General features: G+C 39.0%; 5 protein-coding genes and 1 long non-coding RNA gene across 11 annotated transcripts; 3 read left to right on the top strand and 3 right to left on the bottom strand.

Moving 5' to 3' along the window:
* The first annotated feature begins 792 nt into the window (after positions 1–792).
* Positions 793–3,413, top strand: LOC110855894 (serine/threonine-protein kinase RIO1). Its single transcript, XM_022104303.2, has 7 exons — positions 793–953; positions 1,056–1,199; positions 1,319–1,633; positions 1,717–2,435; positions 2,536–2,726; positions 2,798–3,094; positions 3,174–3,413. The coding sequence occupies exons 2-7, from the start codon at positions 1,063–1,065 to the stop codon at positions 3,282–3,284; spliced, it is 1,770 nt and encodes a 589-aa protein (XP_021959995.1). The 5' UTR covers positions 793–953; positions 1,056–1,062; the 3' UTR covers positions 3,285–3,413.
* Positions 3,380–4,767, bottom strand: LOC110856111. Its single transcript, XM_035856625.1, has 5 exons — positions 4,445–4,767; positions 4,265–4,382; positions 3,990–4,187; positions 3,809–3,922; positions 3,380–3,727 (listed from the first exon to the last, which is right to left on the bottom strand). Exons 1-5 carry the CDS (start codon positions 4,700–4,702, stop codon positions 3,408–3,410), a joined length of 1,008 nt encoding a protein of 335 aa, XP_035712518.1. The 5' UTR covers positions 4,703–4,767; the 3' UTR covers positions 3,380–3,407.
* Positions 3,616–5,232, top strand: LOC118437542. The gene is made up of 3 exons (XR_004836158.1): positions 3,616–3,748; positions 4,486–4,690; positions 4,760–5,232. It is a non-coding gene; the product is annotated as an uncharacterized LOC118437542 (long non-coding RNA).
* Positions 5,135–7,649, bottom strand: LOC110855892 (alanine--glyoxylate aminotransferase 2, mitochondrial). The gene is made up of 9 exons (XM_022104299.2): positions 7,358–7,649; positions 7,078–7,268; positions 6,866–6,989; positions 6,597–6,785; positions 6,320–6,517; positions 6,107–6,209; positions 5,859–5,942; positions 5,378–5,754; positions 5,135–5,298 (listed from the first exon to the last, which is right to left on the bottom strand). The coding sequence occupies exons 1-9, from the start codon at positions 7,382–7,384 to the stop codon at positions 5,203–5,205; spliced, it is 1,389 nt and encodes a 462-aa protein (XP_021959991.1). The 5' UTR covers positions 7,385–7,649; the 3' UTR covers positions 5,135–5,202.
* A 173-nt stretch (positions 7,650–7,822) lies between these two features.
* Positions 7,823–10,341, bottom strand: LOC110855893. 2 transcript variants are annotated; one of them, XM_022104301.2, is made up of 7 exons: positions 9,960–10,341; positions 9,738–9,857; positions 9,454–9,673; positions 9,088–9,375; positions 8,907–9,006; positions 8,662–8,828; positions 7,823–8,574 (listed from the first exon to the last, which is right to left on the bottom strand). In XM_022104301.2, the coding sequence occupies exons 1-7, from the start codon at positions 10,054–10,056 to the stop codon at positions 8,463–8,465; spliced, it is 1,104 nt and encodes a 367-aa protein (XP_021959993.1). In that variant the 5' UTR covers positions 10,057–10,341; the 3' UTR covers positions 7,823–8,462. The 2 variants fall into 2 exon arrangements, with proteins under 2 accessions (XP_021959993.1, XP_021959994.1); XM_022104302.2 differs by having other exon boundaries at positions 9,975–10,341.
* A 1,782-nt stretch (positions 10,342–12,123) lies between these two features.
* LOC110856113 (thioredoxin domain-containing protein 3 homolog) lies at positions 12,124–16,835 on the top strand. Of its 5 annotated transcripts, none has more exons than XM_035856752.1 (11): positions 12,124–12,352; positions 13,196–13,322; positions 13,405–13,580; positions 13,644–13,760; positions 13,829–14,003; positions 14,092–14,312; positions 14,381–14,883; positions 14,977–15,178; positions 15,785–15,915; positions 15,987–16,306; positions 16,793–16,835. In XM_035856752.1, exons 1-10 carry the CDS (start codon positions 12,206–12,208, stop codon positions 16,282–16,284), a joined length of 2,097 nt encoding a protein of 698 aa, XP_035712645.1. In that variant the 5' UTR covers positions 12,124–12,205; the 3' UTR covers positions 16,285–16,306; positions 16,793–16,835. The 5 variants fall into 5 exon arrangements, with proteins under 5 accessions (XP_035712645.1, XP_035712647.1, XP_035712644.1 ...); XM_035856754.1 differs by lacking the exon at positions 16,793–16,835 and having other exon boundaries at positions 15,987–16,002; positions 16,071–16,188; XM_035856751.1 differs by lacking the exon at positions 16,793–16,835 and having other exon boundaries at positions 15,987–16,623.
* Positions 16,836–17,425: the final 590 nt, after the last annotated feature.

Below are 17,425 nucleotides of genomic sequence, written 5' to 3'. Positions count from 1 at the left end.
CAGATTGTTTGGTGCTGCATAAAGTCAGTGAGCAGGCAGAGTCGCTGTCGCACCAAAGAGGTGCCAGAAGGAAGGAAGGAAATGTCCACTGACCATGACTCACATTCAAAACAAACTATTAAGTTAGCAAGACTTAAATTGATGAGCATCATACAAGTAAATCAATACAACAATGTTCACATTTCCTAAAGGGACATCCGTTCTAGTCATGTAAAGATTGCAGAACCTGTAAAACTGTGGACAGAGGAGATTAGCTGAATAAAAAATTGCATGGCAAAAGTATACTGCAAGTGTATGTATGTACTTGGGAATATCTTCATAGTTGCATTAAATTATTTCTACTTGTATAAATAATACTAAGCATGGAAAAATCGGTTTAATGATAAAAACACTAACTTGATGAGTTCATATCAGTTTGATTTGATTTCTGATGTATAATAGAAGGCCTTTCATAGGCTAATAGTGTGTCAAGTCGGTAGCTACTTCACCTTTAGATTAGCAGTTTAGCTACGATAGGTTGCGAGATGAATAAGATTTTGCACATAAAATATTCAGGCTAAGGCGAAGGCCACGCACTCAGTAATTACAATTGACTGACCACACGCCACTTGTGCTGTAGATGGAATTTTAATTTTCAATGTCAATTTATATGAAATCAATCGATTATGCTAAATTATTCAGTACACATCTTGAGATTTGATTATCAATGACTTAATTCTAGGATTATTTGTCTGTCCATGATTTTGTCGCTAATATTCCGACGACGCGTGGGAGACAAAGAGCCGAACTACCCCGTTCGCTTGCGGGAATCGAAGTTGATCAACAGTCTTTCCATGTGCTCGGATCTAATTTGGAATTTTTTAATTCTTACTTAGTTTTTGTCTGAGAATTTATCGTCCATTTCCTAAAATCAGGGTACCAGGCACATTTCTGGGCCATCCTTCACAATAATCGTAAGTTTGTTATTTAAAACTGACCCTTTTCACACTGCTATACTTTCAATTCAACTTTGGACTTTTGTTAATTGTTTAATAATTGTACTAATTCGTAATTAGTGGAGCTATGCCAAAGCCGATCAGTAGTGGCAGGTGGGAAGTTGTGGTACCACCTCCGTCAAAATTTACTCCCGTCGCAGGACAATTTGAAGATGACGCAGAGGCGTGTAGCAAAGCAATTGAAGACGACATCATTAGAAAACGGTAAGAAGATTGGAAACGTTTGCTTTATGCTGCACTGTCCAAAATAAAACAGCATTGATTTACATGTTAGAAACTCTAATTTAACATTGAGTTGTGAATTTATTCTTGAAAATACTTAGGAACTTGGAAGCCTTATTTCATGCGGCTGGAAGTCACCGAGAGGATCATGAAGGGTCTGCTAAGGATGAGACTTGGGACAATGAGGAAGACAACAATCAACTAGATTCTGACATTGATGACGATGATTATCATTTCTACGGAGAAAAGGTCACGGGGCCAAATTCCCAAAAACAGCATGACGGCGTGTCGTCTGAAGAATTCTTAAAAAAATTTGTTAGCAGGATAAAGATTGAGAAATATGAAGGAGTAGGAAGCTTGCCCAGTGGAGCTGGCAATAAAATAATCACTTCCAGCAAAAAAATTACGGCTAACAGGTATATAAAATTATTAACAATAAATGTATCACTTTCACTATTATCGTGTATTAATTACTCACCTTAATATCATTAAAATATAGACAAAAGGTAAAGGACAAACAAGATCGTGCTACAGTTGAACAAGTTATGGATCCCAGAACAAGAATGATTTTATATAAACTGCTGAGTAGCGAAAAAATTGTCAGTATTGATGGATGTATTTCTACTGGAAAGGAGGCTAATGTGTATCACGCTACAGGATCTGACGATAAATCTTATGCAATCAAAATTTTCAAGACTTCAATTCTTACGTTTAAAGCCAGGGATAAGTATGTTTCTGGAGAATTTAGATTTCGACAAGGATATTGCAAGAAAAATCCTCGCAAAATGGTTAGACTATGGGCAGAAAAAGAATACCGCAATTTGTTAAGAATTCATTCTGCCGGCACTGTTCTTGTGCCACAACCTCGTCTTTTAAAATCACATGTTTTGGTAATGGATTTTATCGGAAGTCTTGGATGGCCGTCACCACTCTTGAAGGATGTAAAATTTGAAAATATCGAATTTGAAGAGACGGAACAAGTCAATGATACTTTACTAAATCCTGTGCAAGTCTTGTTGAAGAAATTGTATAGAGATTCCCTAATTATTTTATATCGACTATACAACCACTGTAAACTGGTGCATGCAGATTTTTCAGAGTTTAATCTAATTTTGAAGGACAACAAAGATTTGTATGTAATAGACGTCTCCCAGTCAGTTGAACATGATCATCCTCGTAGTTTTGATTTCTTAAAGAGTGACATCAAAAATGTTCAAGGTAAGTGGGACGATAAAAGCCACGCCGCAACGCTGCTTTGCTTTATATTTAATTATTTTTAGAATATTTGTGTTGGCTGGCTATAATTCATTATTTTTAGAATTCTTTGGGAAGACAATATTGGTTGGAGATTTCAAAGAAATATTCGAGTTTGTTACCAGCCCTAATGTCGATGATAACAATTACCTCGAGAAACTAGAAGATTTGCTCTCACGTGCCAAGAAATGGGAAAATCTGGATGTAACAACAGAAGTATTTCGTCAGTCGTATATTCCTCGGAAAATGGAAGAAGTATTAACACAAATTTATGTGTAAAACAATATATAAAAGGTTGTAATGTGACATTTATTTTGTTATTATAGGTTGTTCATTTTGAGAGAGACTATGATAAGGCCAAAAAAGGTGAAGTAGAATTGATATACACCAGTGTTATGGGCATGAAACCGGATTTTTCGGGGCCCATCTCAGAGAATTCATCAAACGCCGACGACGTGATTCCTAAGGTGATTGATCCTAACTGCTCGAGTTTACAAAGAGACAAGGAAAATAGTGAGGAATCGGAATCAGAATCAGATTCTTCGACCAATTCCGAACAGAATGCCGAGTCTAAATTTTCCAGTGCTGCCAGGCCCAAGGGAGAAACTTCAGAGCAAAAACGGGTAAGTGCCCCACATTGGCTCAATAGAAAAATAATTGTTTGTGCATTATTAATTTTATTGTACTTCCTTTGATTTTCAGGAACGTAAAAAACAAGTCAAGCAAGAAAGAGCGGAAAAACGACAAACTAAAATTAAAAAGCATGTCAAAAAGCGACAAGAAAAGATTGCACATCATAATTCGAAGAAATAGATTTATATTTTGGAACATCTGAATTTTCAGAAAGTAATACTTTTTGCTAATTTGCAGTGACGTGAAATATATTGTATATATATATATGAATCAATATAATGATTTTTCAAGTAAACGATAAACTTATAATCGTTTTATTTTCAATTTTCGAAATCTACTAAAACGTTCAGGAGTAATTTGTAGAGATTTTAAGAAACCATGTTTTACTTCCTCTGTGTCAGAATATCCTTTAGAAATCGGAATGAACAGAACATCGTTTCCTGCATGATGCAAAGTGTCAATCGTGTCGTAAAGTTCAGTCCTAATTTTGTCACTGTCCAGCGGATCATTTGGAGGCATGTGCAGCCAAAGAACGTCATCAACGGACGCAGTTTCGCTCTCATCATCAACCTGCGACGATGATAACCCCAATGCTTGTTTGTCCTGGATTGCTGTTTCCGTCACTTTATTTTATAAGTGATGAAGTAAGTAATATCAAATCAAAGTTGGACATATAATTATTTGCATAAATGTATACGACATACCCACGGATTTTTCTTGACAAGCATGGTTAAAGGTCTCTGGAAGGAATGGTTTCCCTCCTTCTACAGGATTGACCATTCCCGGAATGTCAATGTAGATGCACGCTCGGTATGGCACTACCGACAACAATTTACCTCAAACTATGCAATTCCTTATTCCACTTAATATACTTCTTAAACTCACGCAAAATCTCACTTTCACTCTGTCGCTTACTTCGAGATGCCAACTCGGCCTTTCGAACCAACTCACGAGCCGCCCTAACGATTACGTTTGACTCATCATTTGTTGTCGTTGAGGATGTACTTTCATTTTGTAATTTCGCAATTTCTTTGTCAATCTCTTCCTTTAAATGCGTCAATTCAAGAAGGAGTTTCGCAGAGTCTGTCATTTAGAGTCAAGTTAATGTAAATAGATTTCTCGTCACATAGACGTAGTTTAGTTTTATTAACTATTTATACCTGTTGGGTTGAGGTCATGGTCATTAAGCAATTCCTCGCGTGAATATGACTCACCAGGATTTACTTGGTCAAATATTGCACTTTTGTGAACTTGAATTGAGCTTTCTTTGGTTTCATCCTGACAAAAAAAATACAAATTAGTATGCACAACCTTTCCAATATAAATTGTGGATTTATTACTTGTTGCGATTGTAATGATGGCCAGGGGTACTTTTTTCCAGTTCGACGTTGTCTCCCGGTGTTCACATTTGGTGCAATGCGAACGTTCGCCAGCATTTCCTCAACTGCTTCCGGAATCTCCGGCTGAAGCAAATTGTCATCGTCTACAGGGATTGTTTCGATTCTCCTGTGCTTGTGTCCTTTTTCTGAAGGAGTGCCATTCTCAAATGGTGACACCGATGCAATTACAACAAATAGCAAAAATGTGTTAGACTTCATCCTTTATTATGTGAAAAATGGATAATTATTATTATGTACATATAATTATGTACATAGACAAGACACAGGATTCGTCAATCATGGCTACACCGGTGTAAGAGGAACCGAATTGCATCCTGGACAAGACAAACCAAGATCAAGAGACTAAAGCGTTACCTTGACGCTAAAAGTCAGGCATCGTTTGGCGAGCTCATCAATTTGCATAATTTTCTCGCATTCCCCGGGATAAACACGGTATCAAGTTTATGACAAAGCCATACGACACTACGATGACTTTAAAACTTACATGAATAGATGCTTAATTACAGCCATGACTTGGCAGATTACTTTCCCTCCCAGTGATGAAAATTGATCAGTTTGGATCGTGTCAACCATTTGTGGCTTTTCTTTGTAAATGTTAAGTTCACTGTAGTGCTTTTAAACTAGCAGTAATAGAGTTGAAAATTTTTATTTCTCAAAATATATTAGAACGGGATAATAATGAGAGAAAAAATAAACGTTTATGTCGCATGTTTTTTGAAGACTTTGCGGAAAATGGGAAGGGCAAAATCTACATCTGCTTTGGTGGCACACATCGGTGGAGAAAGCCTGAAAACCTAGAATGCACAAAGGAGTTAATGGATGAAATACATAGCATGTACAATTACGTGCAATTAATTTTGTGCGGCTGATTACATTTCCATAATGACCACCCCGCCCAACCAGAAGGCCTTCGTCTTTTAAGTCCTCAAATATGTCCAACACTTTCTCCAGAGCCAGTTGTTTCCGCGTCTCCTTGTTTTCGACCATTTCAATTCCTATCATGAAGCCCTTCCCTCGCACATCTCCCACGTTGCTGAACTCTGCTCGAAACTTTTCAAGCTCTTTGAGAAAGTAAGTGCCCACGGTTTTGCAGTGTTGTTGCAGTTTCTCCTCTTCGATTACCTCAAGGACCGCTTTTCCCACTGCACTTGCCATGGGGTTGCCTCCAAAAGTGTTAAAATGGCTGGCATTGGCGAGAGATTGAGCAATTTTGGGAGTGGTCACAACGGCGGCCATGGGGAATCCGTTTCCTGGCGGAGACAGAACAAAATTAGGTCTCGAATGTACAGAAGGATGTTAGTATTTGTATTCGACCGACGATCTTTTTATAATTTTTCTTAAATTATCGTTGTACCGATGCTCTTGGCCATTGTGACGATATCCGGAATTATCCCATGCGACTCGAAATTCCACAAGTGATCCCCAGTCCGCCCAAAACCTATGTATTTAATACAGCATTTATTGCATTTCATTTACGCAACCTTCATTTCAAACTGACAAATTTCACCCCTTATTATTAATTACCTTGTCACTTATACAAGTTACTTATCTTAATATTACCATAATAATAATTGTAACTATAAAAAAACATTTTAATTCAACCTGTCTGAACTTCGTCTGAAATTATGACTCCTCCGTTCTTCCGAATCAGGTCTTGAGCCTTTTTCACGTATCCTTTCGGGTACTGCACCACCCCGCCCACACCCTGAACAATGAATCACGAATATCACGATGTGTGTTATAACAGTGCTATATCATTTGGCTGCCCATCATTGTAATCAAGCTAAACTAAATGCTTAGATTTTTCATGTGTACTTGAATGGATTCGATGAACATGGCAGCAACTTTCCTTTGCGGGACTGAATATGTCAGCACCTCCTCCAACTGTTCCACATATTTGTCCGCCGCTTGACAAACGCCCCCTGAGCACGCACACTTCCGGTCAGTCTGTACAGGAGAATCCCTACAACTTTCTCCACCCCAAATTCCTTTGTATACGTCTGGATTCATGGCCTGCGTATGTACATCAATTGGAAATACCTTCACTTAATACAATATTGTTAATTGGGAATAGTAATGCATGCATGCATACGTGATGAATTCCAAAATAATGTGGAGAATTTTGCTTCCACGTCGAATGCCCCGTGAGCCCCATGGTGTTGGGAGACATTCCATGATAACCATTTCTTAGGGCAATCACATCATAGTTTCCAGTTGACACTCGAGCCATCAATAAAGCCAAGTCATTTGCTTCTGATCCACTGTTGACCAGATAAACCGTCTATGCCCAGCAAATTTAACAAACAACGTGAAATTATAATTTATTGACCATTTCAATAGTACTTTATGCGAAATACGCACCTTTAGATCTCCAGGCAGAGTGGACGCTAATTTCTCGGCATATGCGTGAAACGGTTCGTTGTAATAAATGTTGGTTGTGTGCCATACCTTGTTGATTTGTTGTATGAGAGCGTCATTTACTTTCCTAATCCAGGTAATTTACTTGCATATCTCGTATGTACATGTAGTGAATATTCTACAAAACTATATAGTCTAGAAATTGATTGACATACGGATGGCAATGGCCCACACCGACTGTAACAATGCCACCAAAAAAGTCCAGGTATTTTTTCCCATTCAAATCGTACATCCATTGCATAGAAGCGTTTCGAATGGCCAGAGGTTTTCTGTACAGCGTGGCTTTATTCACGCTCACATGTACATTCGTGGCTCGTATTCTTTGCAGGTCTTCATACCGTAGATTCTGATGTGGTTGAAACAAAAAATAAATACAAATTTAATTATGGCATAAAATTCCGATGCAGTATAAATTTTGACAATTAATATGATTACCTGCTGCAAAATTCGTCCCAATCGCATGATAATTTTTTTGGATTTACAACCGATGTAAATATACAATTGAGTTAGAGCGCACCGATAATCAGTATTAAGTCAATATGCACAATGATACGATAAACTGGGATATATTTGAACTAGGTAAATATCATATGGACACTTAGGTGCGACCGGCGGCATATGCACACATAATGAGGTGAGAGTTAAGTTCATCACTTTTGAAGGTCTTCAAGTCTATAAACTTGTACAACTTGATCCAGCACAAGGTCACCACAGCTTTTAGCCCGAGAGATGTGAGAGGTGCGGACTGCGGATGAGCTGCTGTACATATGTACATATTTATTACATATATCCATGCATCAGTAACAGACGATTATGTAATACAGAATTAATGATACAGATGTAAAATTAATAAATCTGCTGACAACTTACTAGTCGAACGTGTGGGTCAATGCACTACTATTGAACTAGTATCATTTGGTTTAGTATATTTTATTATCAACTTTTGTTTGTAAACAATTCGTCCTGCGGCACCTTCTATCCATAATATTTCAACAGCGTGCCTCTATCAGGCACATCAAGAGGACAAAGAAATATTTTGTAAAAATCGCATGCTTTTTTTGATGTACTTTTGATTCTAACATAGTCCACAAAAAATGAATGCATGAATTCGTTGTACTTGTAAAATGGCGACATTTACTTTAATGTAAATATAGAACACAAATTGTTTTAAAATAGTTTGAAAATGGATTGCTATATAAAAATCAGTTGCACAGTAAAAAAGAAAAGGGTACAATTTAAATAAAAACTTGGACAATTGATCAAAATGGGTATACATATACATGTATCTGAAGATTCAATCACCTCATATAAATCTCATTGTTTATCGTATTAATTCATTGACTTAATTGACTTAATCCGGTTCATATTCTTCAAAGTAAATTGAATTATTTAGCATTATCAACAACAGGCCAGGCACACATAGCATTTGGAGTGAATTCAATAAAAAATATATACTAGCACATATGTATTTAGCTTCTATTTTAAACTGTGCGCATGAGAAAACGTTATATTTATTTTGATTATAGAATAATTCCATCTCTCAACGACTACTACGTGGTTTGACTTCTTTGTCGCTGTTCTTGGTCTTCTCTTGGCTGGGTGGTTCATCCTCGGTTATTTTCTTCAGCTCCTGCATGTGGTGCAAGAGTTGGCTAAACGAAAAGAATGCAATTTTAAGTATTCCCTTTATTGTTGTGATAAAACATGTAAAAAAGTCATATAAAATAGCGTATCCATACCCAATGAGACCTTCAGATGTACGAGCAATACTATGAATTGCCGCAGAGTTCATACGTAGTCCGTTCTCCGACGATGAAGTTGGAAAGATATCCCCATGACCATTAACATAATTTATGTCATGTTGGCATGTTGGATTAGCCAACTGCTCAGCCTCTGTTGCTCGTTTCTTATAAATCAAAAATTGGTGTTGAGCATAACATTTCCATTTACATTTTAACCTAGCCCAGCGTGATACTACACTTACTACTGCGTCCACTAGATTCCTTTCAGTCGTTCGGAGTGATAGTTCCAGATTTGTTGACGTACTCCTTTGTGACGCCAACTCAGTCTCTAGTAGATTGATTCTAGATTGAATAACATGACAATATTCATTCAAACTGCGTGACTCATAATTAGTAACATTGTAGATTGTACTAATCAAGAACCTGCGATTCTTCTCAGTCACTTCAGATCTTAATCGATCAATTTGCAAGCGCAGCGATTCTTTTGAATCAAAACTGGGGCCTCGAACAGGCTCAACGTCTGGCAAGCTATTTTCAACTGCTTGTCTATTCCTACTGCCTCTGTTTCCGGATGATGGCGAAGGGGAATTAACTGTGTTTGGGTCATGGTTAAGTTGCATCGGGCCATCAGACAAAAAGTCAGGCAAGGCAGAACCGATTGAAATATCTAAATTATTCGCCAATGGATCATGACCACTCCGACGACTTGAACTTCAAATAACAAATTATCATTTTAACCATTATTCTTTTGATAAAAATAAAAAATAGATTCTGTTTAGCAGCTCATACTTGTGGGAATTTCTACCACGAGGGTTTCTCTGACTAGAAGAACCACCAAAGTCTGGGAGGATATCATTCAGCACATGCAGGTCAAGGGGATGATCAGCGTGAGGACGCGAGGGGGACATATCTTGAGAAGGCTCCGCAGCTGCAGCCAAAGACTCGAGAACTAAATGATCCTGAACAAAATCGGGCAGCGCCATCGTCGCTTCGACAAGATCAACTCCACCTGCAACACACATAGCACGATAACTATTGGACACTTGCTTCCGGTATAACTAAAGCTAACCAACCTCTCGTGCCTCTGCATCTTGTAGGAGCTGGTTGAGGCACAACATCAGAATGGGGTTGAAGAAAATGGCGAAATGAGAGAGCATTTTCATCGCGAAGTCGCATACCTCCCACGGCCCCTCCTTAAGCCCCCAGGAAATATGCAAAATTATCAAGTTATACGAATACGACAATTATTAATGACAATTGCTAAGTGGTTTTTAGGTATTATTTAGTAATATTACCGAGATCATTATTACCAATATTGTCTGGCTGATTTGGATTCCTTTCGTATTCTTCTGACCGTTCTTCAGGAGTTAGACGTCGTAGAGGATTCGACATTTTCACCAAATTTGCAAATTGCAATTCAAATTGAATTATTCAATCCCTGATGTAAATGTGATATAATTAAGTATATACACACAAAATTTAGACTAGTTTGAATACTTTATAGATGAAGCACAATCTAGCAAAGAGCGTGGGAAATGATATGAAAATTAACTGTTTTGAATATATTGCACTTTAGAGAATGTGATTAAAAATTAATTATTGCATAAATTAAAAAAACAGCCATCCCTTCAGGTTGTTTCCTTCTCCGTGCGTAAACATGTGTGAAGTTGTGGAGGTGGTGGCAAAACTAATGTAGCCGACTCCGCCGATCAAAATGGAATAATACGCCGAACTAGCAAAATGTGAAATATTAAAATAAAATATATGAAAATGTCTCATGAAATTATATGAAATTCTATGCCAGTTTTATATTGTGTGACATAAATAAGTTTTCATAGGATTGTGTGATCAGATGGATAAGTTAACATAACATATGTTAAGCATAAATTTTTGTGTTTCTTGTACTAATAAGCCAGTATAATAAAGCATTCATTCATTCATTCAGCATTGTCCTCTCCACTGAAAGAGGACTTTCATCGGTTTCAGTTTCATCTACCTTCTATTGTACATGAAAATTTGCATTTTTCGAGTAAAAATAGAACAATGCAAATTCGACAATTCCAAAATGATAAAACTTTTTGGTCAAAATCTGACTGACTGACTGACTGAACATCCGTTCAGTCCACCGTGTTTACGTCTGACGTTCCTCTGATTTATCGTATGGCTTCCGATCATCCTTAACTAATGACTTTGTTTTATCGATACATCATGACAGAGGGTGACCACGGTCGGTCATTCTCTTATATAGATATAGTCCTACGTCCTCCGCCCATAATTTCTCATGACATATACTCCGGAGTCCTCACGACATGTTCTTTTGTGTTGCTTCCGGACCCATTAACTGATGAGAAATTAACATTCAGCACAAAAGACAACGAAGGACTGATACGTTTATCACTCTGCTCGTGTCAATTAGTTTTAATAACCACCGTCATCATCAAGACCCACTCTCATCACGACAACCCAACACGCATCGTGATATCTTAGGCAAGTCTCTCATTTTCTTTATATCCGTTCTCATCATTGTGCGATAACGACATCCACATCTTCTTGATCTCTAATTAATCCTGGCACTACTGTGGGAACGAAGATAACCCCGGTGCAAATCTGTTAATGCACACAACATTTAATGGTCGATAAGCCAATAATTCCCTCTAGTAAAGATATCACCCAATACGATTTAGTTGTGTCCACAATGGTAGTGTCTCCCCCCCACAGCGTTAATCTTCGTAATGACATTCATACCGCGTTGCATAGTCAGTCGTCCAAATCGTAATCCGTCACTCTGAACAACAGGGCTCGACAAACTTACGTGAACATAATAAAGGACCACGCACTGCATTGGGTATGAATGAGCATGCCTTAAGTGGTCTTAAAATAAAAGAAATACTTGTGCATTCATCGCCTAATGTATCATTGACATGAAACACGTCTGTACACAATGCCACCTCATTTTTCACATTCTTTAAATGTGCACAAAGAAATCCGTGGTCAGAGACAAATTTTGCCGTGTTATTACACTTCCTAATATTATACTATATGTATAACGGCAGGTAGGCATTAGTATGTATATATGGAGTCATCGACGACGAGTAATATGGAGGAGGAAGTGGCTGCTGCTGCTGCAATTTATCACCACCGACCCCCATACGCCACCAGATTTTGCCTTGCATAGAAAGAAAGAAAGAAAAGTCAAAAAAGTTTCTCATACTCGTATTATTATTATCTCTTTCTTTGATTTCTGACTCTCCTTCTGGTCTTATACACACATATTCTGCTGGACTCTCCACTTTCTCTCCAGATAATTGACTGCTCCCCAAACTCCCAATAATAATGACTGCATGTCGGAGCTCATATTTATGTCTTTATCCCCATTTTTCTATTTCAACCCCATGAACTGACATGTGTCACTGCCCGACGAGGTTTTTCATGCTTCGATCAGTCGTCAGTGGTCAGGCGATCAAGCCATTGCACATTTATTGCGAGGTTATACGTTCTTCCAAAGATTGAGTTTTAACAACCTGAAAACTACAATTCAATCATGAGTTCTTCCAACACGACACGTCGAAAGTCGTCAGCCTCATCACTCGACAAGGACAAATTGGCAAAGCTTCAGCAGCTTAAAATGTTCCAACAAGGGGGACATATTGCTTCGAAACTCCTCAAAATGAAAGTAACAGCGGAAGAGGTTAGAAAATGCACTTAATCCATAATTCTCATAATAATCCACCCATAATTTATTGTACAATGTCATTCATACATACATTGTACATTGTACATTCATATACGCACGCGAAATACATAGAGTGACAATAGTATATGGCTCGAGAATGAGTGGAAAGTCGTGCAAGTTTGGGTAATTGTGATGGCCACGATTCCGCAATTTTCTGTGGTGAGAGGAGCAAACAATGGAAATCTTTTGTTGTGTGCTGTCTTCTGAGGCTTTGAGAAGAATAAACGATTTCGTGGTTTTCTCGTCATTGTGTGTCTTATTATTATGTGATGATTACCAAGAAAACGAATGTGATTGACAATGGGGGAAAGCATAGGCACGCTTGTGAGCAGTTCAGCTCCATGCATGTTGCTCATTTTCACTTCATTTCACGCACAACGGACAGAAAGGACGTTTGACAATATTTTAAGAAATGCAACAGCATAGGAAACTTGCACCACGAGCTACGTTAGAAGAATTGGGGATAAACGCCAAAGTTACTCCGAAGCAGCCAGAGTTATATAGGCATTAGAAACGCGTACTCTGTCCAGGACGAAGTCAAGCATAGTATTTGTAATTTTAACTAAAGATTTTAAAATCACAACTTCAAAATGCTGGCCAGGAAGGTGTTCAATCTCGCCCAAGAGTTGGAGAAACGGGGGAAAGAAGGCAACTCTCCGGATGGATGGACAGAAGTATACTTATCGCCGCAGCCTATTTTTAGTCATTATGTTACTTGTGTAGATTTAGATTTTGTCCTAATCTAACCGGAATTTAAAACTTACTACGTATTTTTGCAATGCATATTTTGTGTTGCAGAGTGCTGCCGCAGCAATCTCCTTGTCAAAGGTGATGGCCAGGAAGAAGGGGGGCGAGGTCTCACTCCAGCTAGAAATCGAGACTGAGGCGCAGTGGAAAGTTCTCTTGAGGAAGGATGGACTCGTTGGTGAGATGAAACAGACAAATAACTACCATTCTCCTTCGCATTGTTGAATATTCGACTCAATATTGCTGAATTATAATGTCAGTCGTGGAAGTGTACTCTGGTTGGTGCGGTCCATGCCTCAGTATGGCAAGTTTCCTCAAAAAGGTGAAAGTGGATGCAAACGACGACAGGCTAACCTTGGCCACTGTGAACTCTGACAATATTTCCGACCTGCGTGTATTTCGGGGACAGAGTGAGCCAACTTGGGTTTGCATGGGGGTATAAGAACGAAGGAGGTAATCATAAACGGTTTGCCTTATCATTAAATGCTGACTGTTTCAGGGTGGAAAACCGGTGAAACTTATTCGTGGTGCTAATTCTGCCACTCTTGTGGCAACGATAAAGTCGGAATTCGAGCACGAGTTGCTCTGCATGGAAAACAAGGCGAAGCGAAATTTAGTATGATGAATTATGTATGTTGCTTTATGTACGCAAACTTTTTTCGGAAATTCGTACTGTCTTTGCAGATTTCACTAACGGACGAAGCAGAACGGCGACACAAGGCAAAGTCCGAAGCAATTTATCTCGCTGCCGCGCAGAAAGAGGCAGAACTGATTGCTCCCGGAATTGGGGAAACCACTGCCACACCCACTCCGAAACAGCGCAGCTTATCTCCGCAAAATGTAAACGATGAGGATGATGGTAATAATTTAATAATACATACAATAGCACCATACACTTAAATATATGATGTACTTAACCCTTGAAATTGGGACACATTTCTTACCAGGTGCTTCGACCCATGAGGAGGAAACAGACCTTGATCACCACAATGGGCCAACGCCACCTCCTGCCAAATCCCCATCACCGCCAAAGGATCCCGTCGCTGACATGATTCAGAACAGACTCATGTCCATGTTGGAGTCTTGTGGTGTTCTTGCCATCCAAAGGTTCTTACTTGAAACTGGAGCTGTGACCGAAATCAAAGATCACCTCCGGGGTGATTTTACGGTAATAGTTGATAGTATTATGTATCGTTCATTTGATAAATATGCCAGAGGTGTATGCATATCCTTCAGGTAATAAAAGAACGTTACATCACGTTGGATGAAGACGGAGTTCGTCGCCTATTTGGAATTCCATCCCATTACGATGAACTCATCGAGGAGGAGGAAACTCTGGCTCAGGAGGAAGACGGAAATGATCTCATGAATTATGACCCCAACTCAGAAGTACATCACGTTGAGAATGGCGGAGACACTGACGTTGCTGGAGGAATTAGCAGTAAGGCGGATAGTGAGGCTGGTGGCGAAAGTACGACCGACGTCAAGGGTCCAGAGGGCGAGGGGGAGGAGGAAGAGCCAGTGATGAGGGTGAAAGTTCCCCAGTATAGAAAAGTACCCATCCCACTGCCGGATGAGTTAGTGGGAGACATGCTGCTCTTCCTCTTGGAAAGCGTCCAAGTAGTTCGACAGAAAGAGCAGGACAAGGACGTCACTCTGGCCATGACCGCTGATGACTATCTCAGGTCGAGAGTTGGCCCTCCCAACTACCAGGACGCCGTTGACAGCGAACCAAACTCGTGAGTTGAAATAAGAAACACCGCGATCAAAATTTTATTTTCAGGAAATTATTGTTGTAAAAAATTGGTGACGTAACTCTGAGGAATTTGCAGATTGCTGGCGATGTACGGTCGTGAAGCGAACGGGGTTGGGGTTTGGTGCCCTCGGAGTAACGAAGACAAGAAGTACGTCATGTTGAACTTTTTCCCCCAGGTCGTCACGGATCTGCTGATGCCCCCACCGAAGGAGATGCCCAAGTACATGGTGGCCATTTTCCCTGCTTTATTCTCCAATGAGATCATGGAACTTCCAGAGGTCGGTTTTATCATGATTTTGCTTGTCATATTCTCCAGTGAGGTTGAGACGGCGGCGGAAGGTGCAACGACGACTTCAACCACGACATTTACCTCAATTGACAGTGCAATTACAGTCGCGTCAGATAGACATTAGTTAACATTAGAAAATTAATAACTATGTATGCTCCCTGCAAAAGTAACAATTAAGGTTCCACATATATTTCGTTGTATCTATTCTAGCAATAACATAACTAATACGTAATATGTAGTAAATGAATCAAGAAATTTTGACATTATCAACGATTAGTTGACATAAGTTGTTCTAATAAATCGCTTCCTCCTGCACAGCCACACCCACCCAGCAGCAGATTAAATAACTTTATTGCTTGGAATGAATTATTCAGCACCACACAAACCACCTTCAAACTGACAAGAAGGACTCAAAACTGACATTTGAGTGTACTGTGGGCCATAGAGAATTATAGAAATTCAGCCAGCTGAATAAATTTATGACAATATTTCAGCCATTATTAATTAAATATATTTAGCTATTTAATTAACCCAAGTATGAGTAAACTTGTGGTGATCATTTTTATTTGTTTATGCAAACCATTCAACGTCTCAGCTTGTAGCAAATGCGAGGGATGTCCTGGCGCAAGGGAAGATGACCCTTGCGCCCAGGGTGGTGGACAGGATACTCAAGTCTCGTGGTCAGTCTGGAGATGATTTCGAAGCCCAAAAGAAAGTTCTCACCGGGTACTAAAAATATTCGAGTTTGTGTCATTGTCTTATTCGCTTGCACCCATATGGAAATCCATTTTGCACAGATTCGACATGTTCGTGGTGAGCATTGATGAGCGAAATGAAACGTTGTCAACCACTTTGAAGTCACAGGAACCCATTCATTACAGTGTTGATGGTGAGAACGGGAGATTTGAGACGGCGAAGCTGTTCCCCCATCTCAACATCCTCGTCGACAACCACTTTGAGGATGACTTGTATCGAAGGGACTTGATTGTCGAGAAATTCCTTTCCCGTCCAAAATTCAAGTTGGAAGTCATCTTTGGTGACGACGACATGAACCTGGACGAAGGAGGAAACCACGGTCACACGAGCGGGGAATAAGCGACAATTCGCAGTACTAAATGTAATATTGAGGCAAAGTACTTAGGTATGCATGTACATAGGGAAGTGCGCCTAGCGTAGGAGACTGGTCGCGTGGCTCCGCACGCGAATTTAAAAATAATTTTTTTGTTGAAGTTTAAACAAACTTATGTTGACCTAAAAAATCATGATGTATTACTTTAAATAATGCACAAAAAGTTAAAAATTTTTGATTTTTTTGCCGAGAGGAAATTGCCCTAAACTTTCCCTCATGTGGTCACATTGAAAATGCAGCAAGCTAGCTCCAGGTGGGCGAGAAAAATTTTTTGGGAGTTTTCAGGAAGAAAGTGGTTGTGGAAGCCACACACGAAACCTAGCAAACTATGGTTGAGGGTGCTTGTAGGGTAGGGTTACTACTTTATCATCATAAATTTTTAGTAAACCAAGTCTGCTATATTTCGAGATATCCAAATTTTTATGCCAGTCTCTTGCGCTAGGCGCACTTCTCTACATATTGAAATATATTCAGATGTACTTCTGAGAATGTTCAATAAACAGAGTTTTCATGCAGAGGATGTTTTCTTTAGATCGCATTGTAGAGATTCTGAAGGAAATAACATTCGAAATTCTAGAACATATTTATAGTATTCAACTTTACATGATCATACTTTACAAATATTCATGTATTTAAGTACCTAATTACAGATTTTTCACAGAACTTTCACAATTGTTAATTAGAAGTCGCAGTTTGGCGAAAACCCTTTTGGCGGCATTTTTAGAACAACGGTTTCAACCAGTGTGTGCAGAGCAAAAAGGCAGGCAGTGCCTTTTTGCCTGCCTCTTTGCCTTTTTGCCCCACAAAAATCTGTGCCTTTTTGCCGTTTTGCCCTTTTGCTAATTTGGGGCGAGATGAGACGAGAGTCCCGTGATAAAATTAAAGTGGAACTTATTCATTGCGTTTTTAATACTTTTCGCAAATATAAGCTCTAGTGTCAAAATTTGATTAATTAAGCTGATGGCGATGTAGAAACAACGCTGAAGATATTTGGGGAAAAGTATTCAACTAATTTAAAGTATTGATGAAAGTCAGAACCCTCCAATACAATTTTAAAAACATATTGCAGATTCTGCAATTTCTTTAATACGTTTTAAACGACAATAA

The sequence above is a fragment of the Folsomia candida genome, unplaced genomic scaffold (genome assembly GCF_002217175.1).
Source record: "Folsomia candida strain VU population unplaced genomic scaffold, ASM221717v1 Fcan01_Sc014, whole genome shotgun sequence".
Classification (NCBI taxonomy): Eukaryota; Metazoa; Arthropoda; class Collembola; order Entomobryomorpha; family Isotomidae; genus Folsomia; species Folsomia candida.
This window is presented reverse-complemented; position numbering and strand designations above follow the sequence as displayed.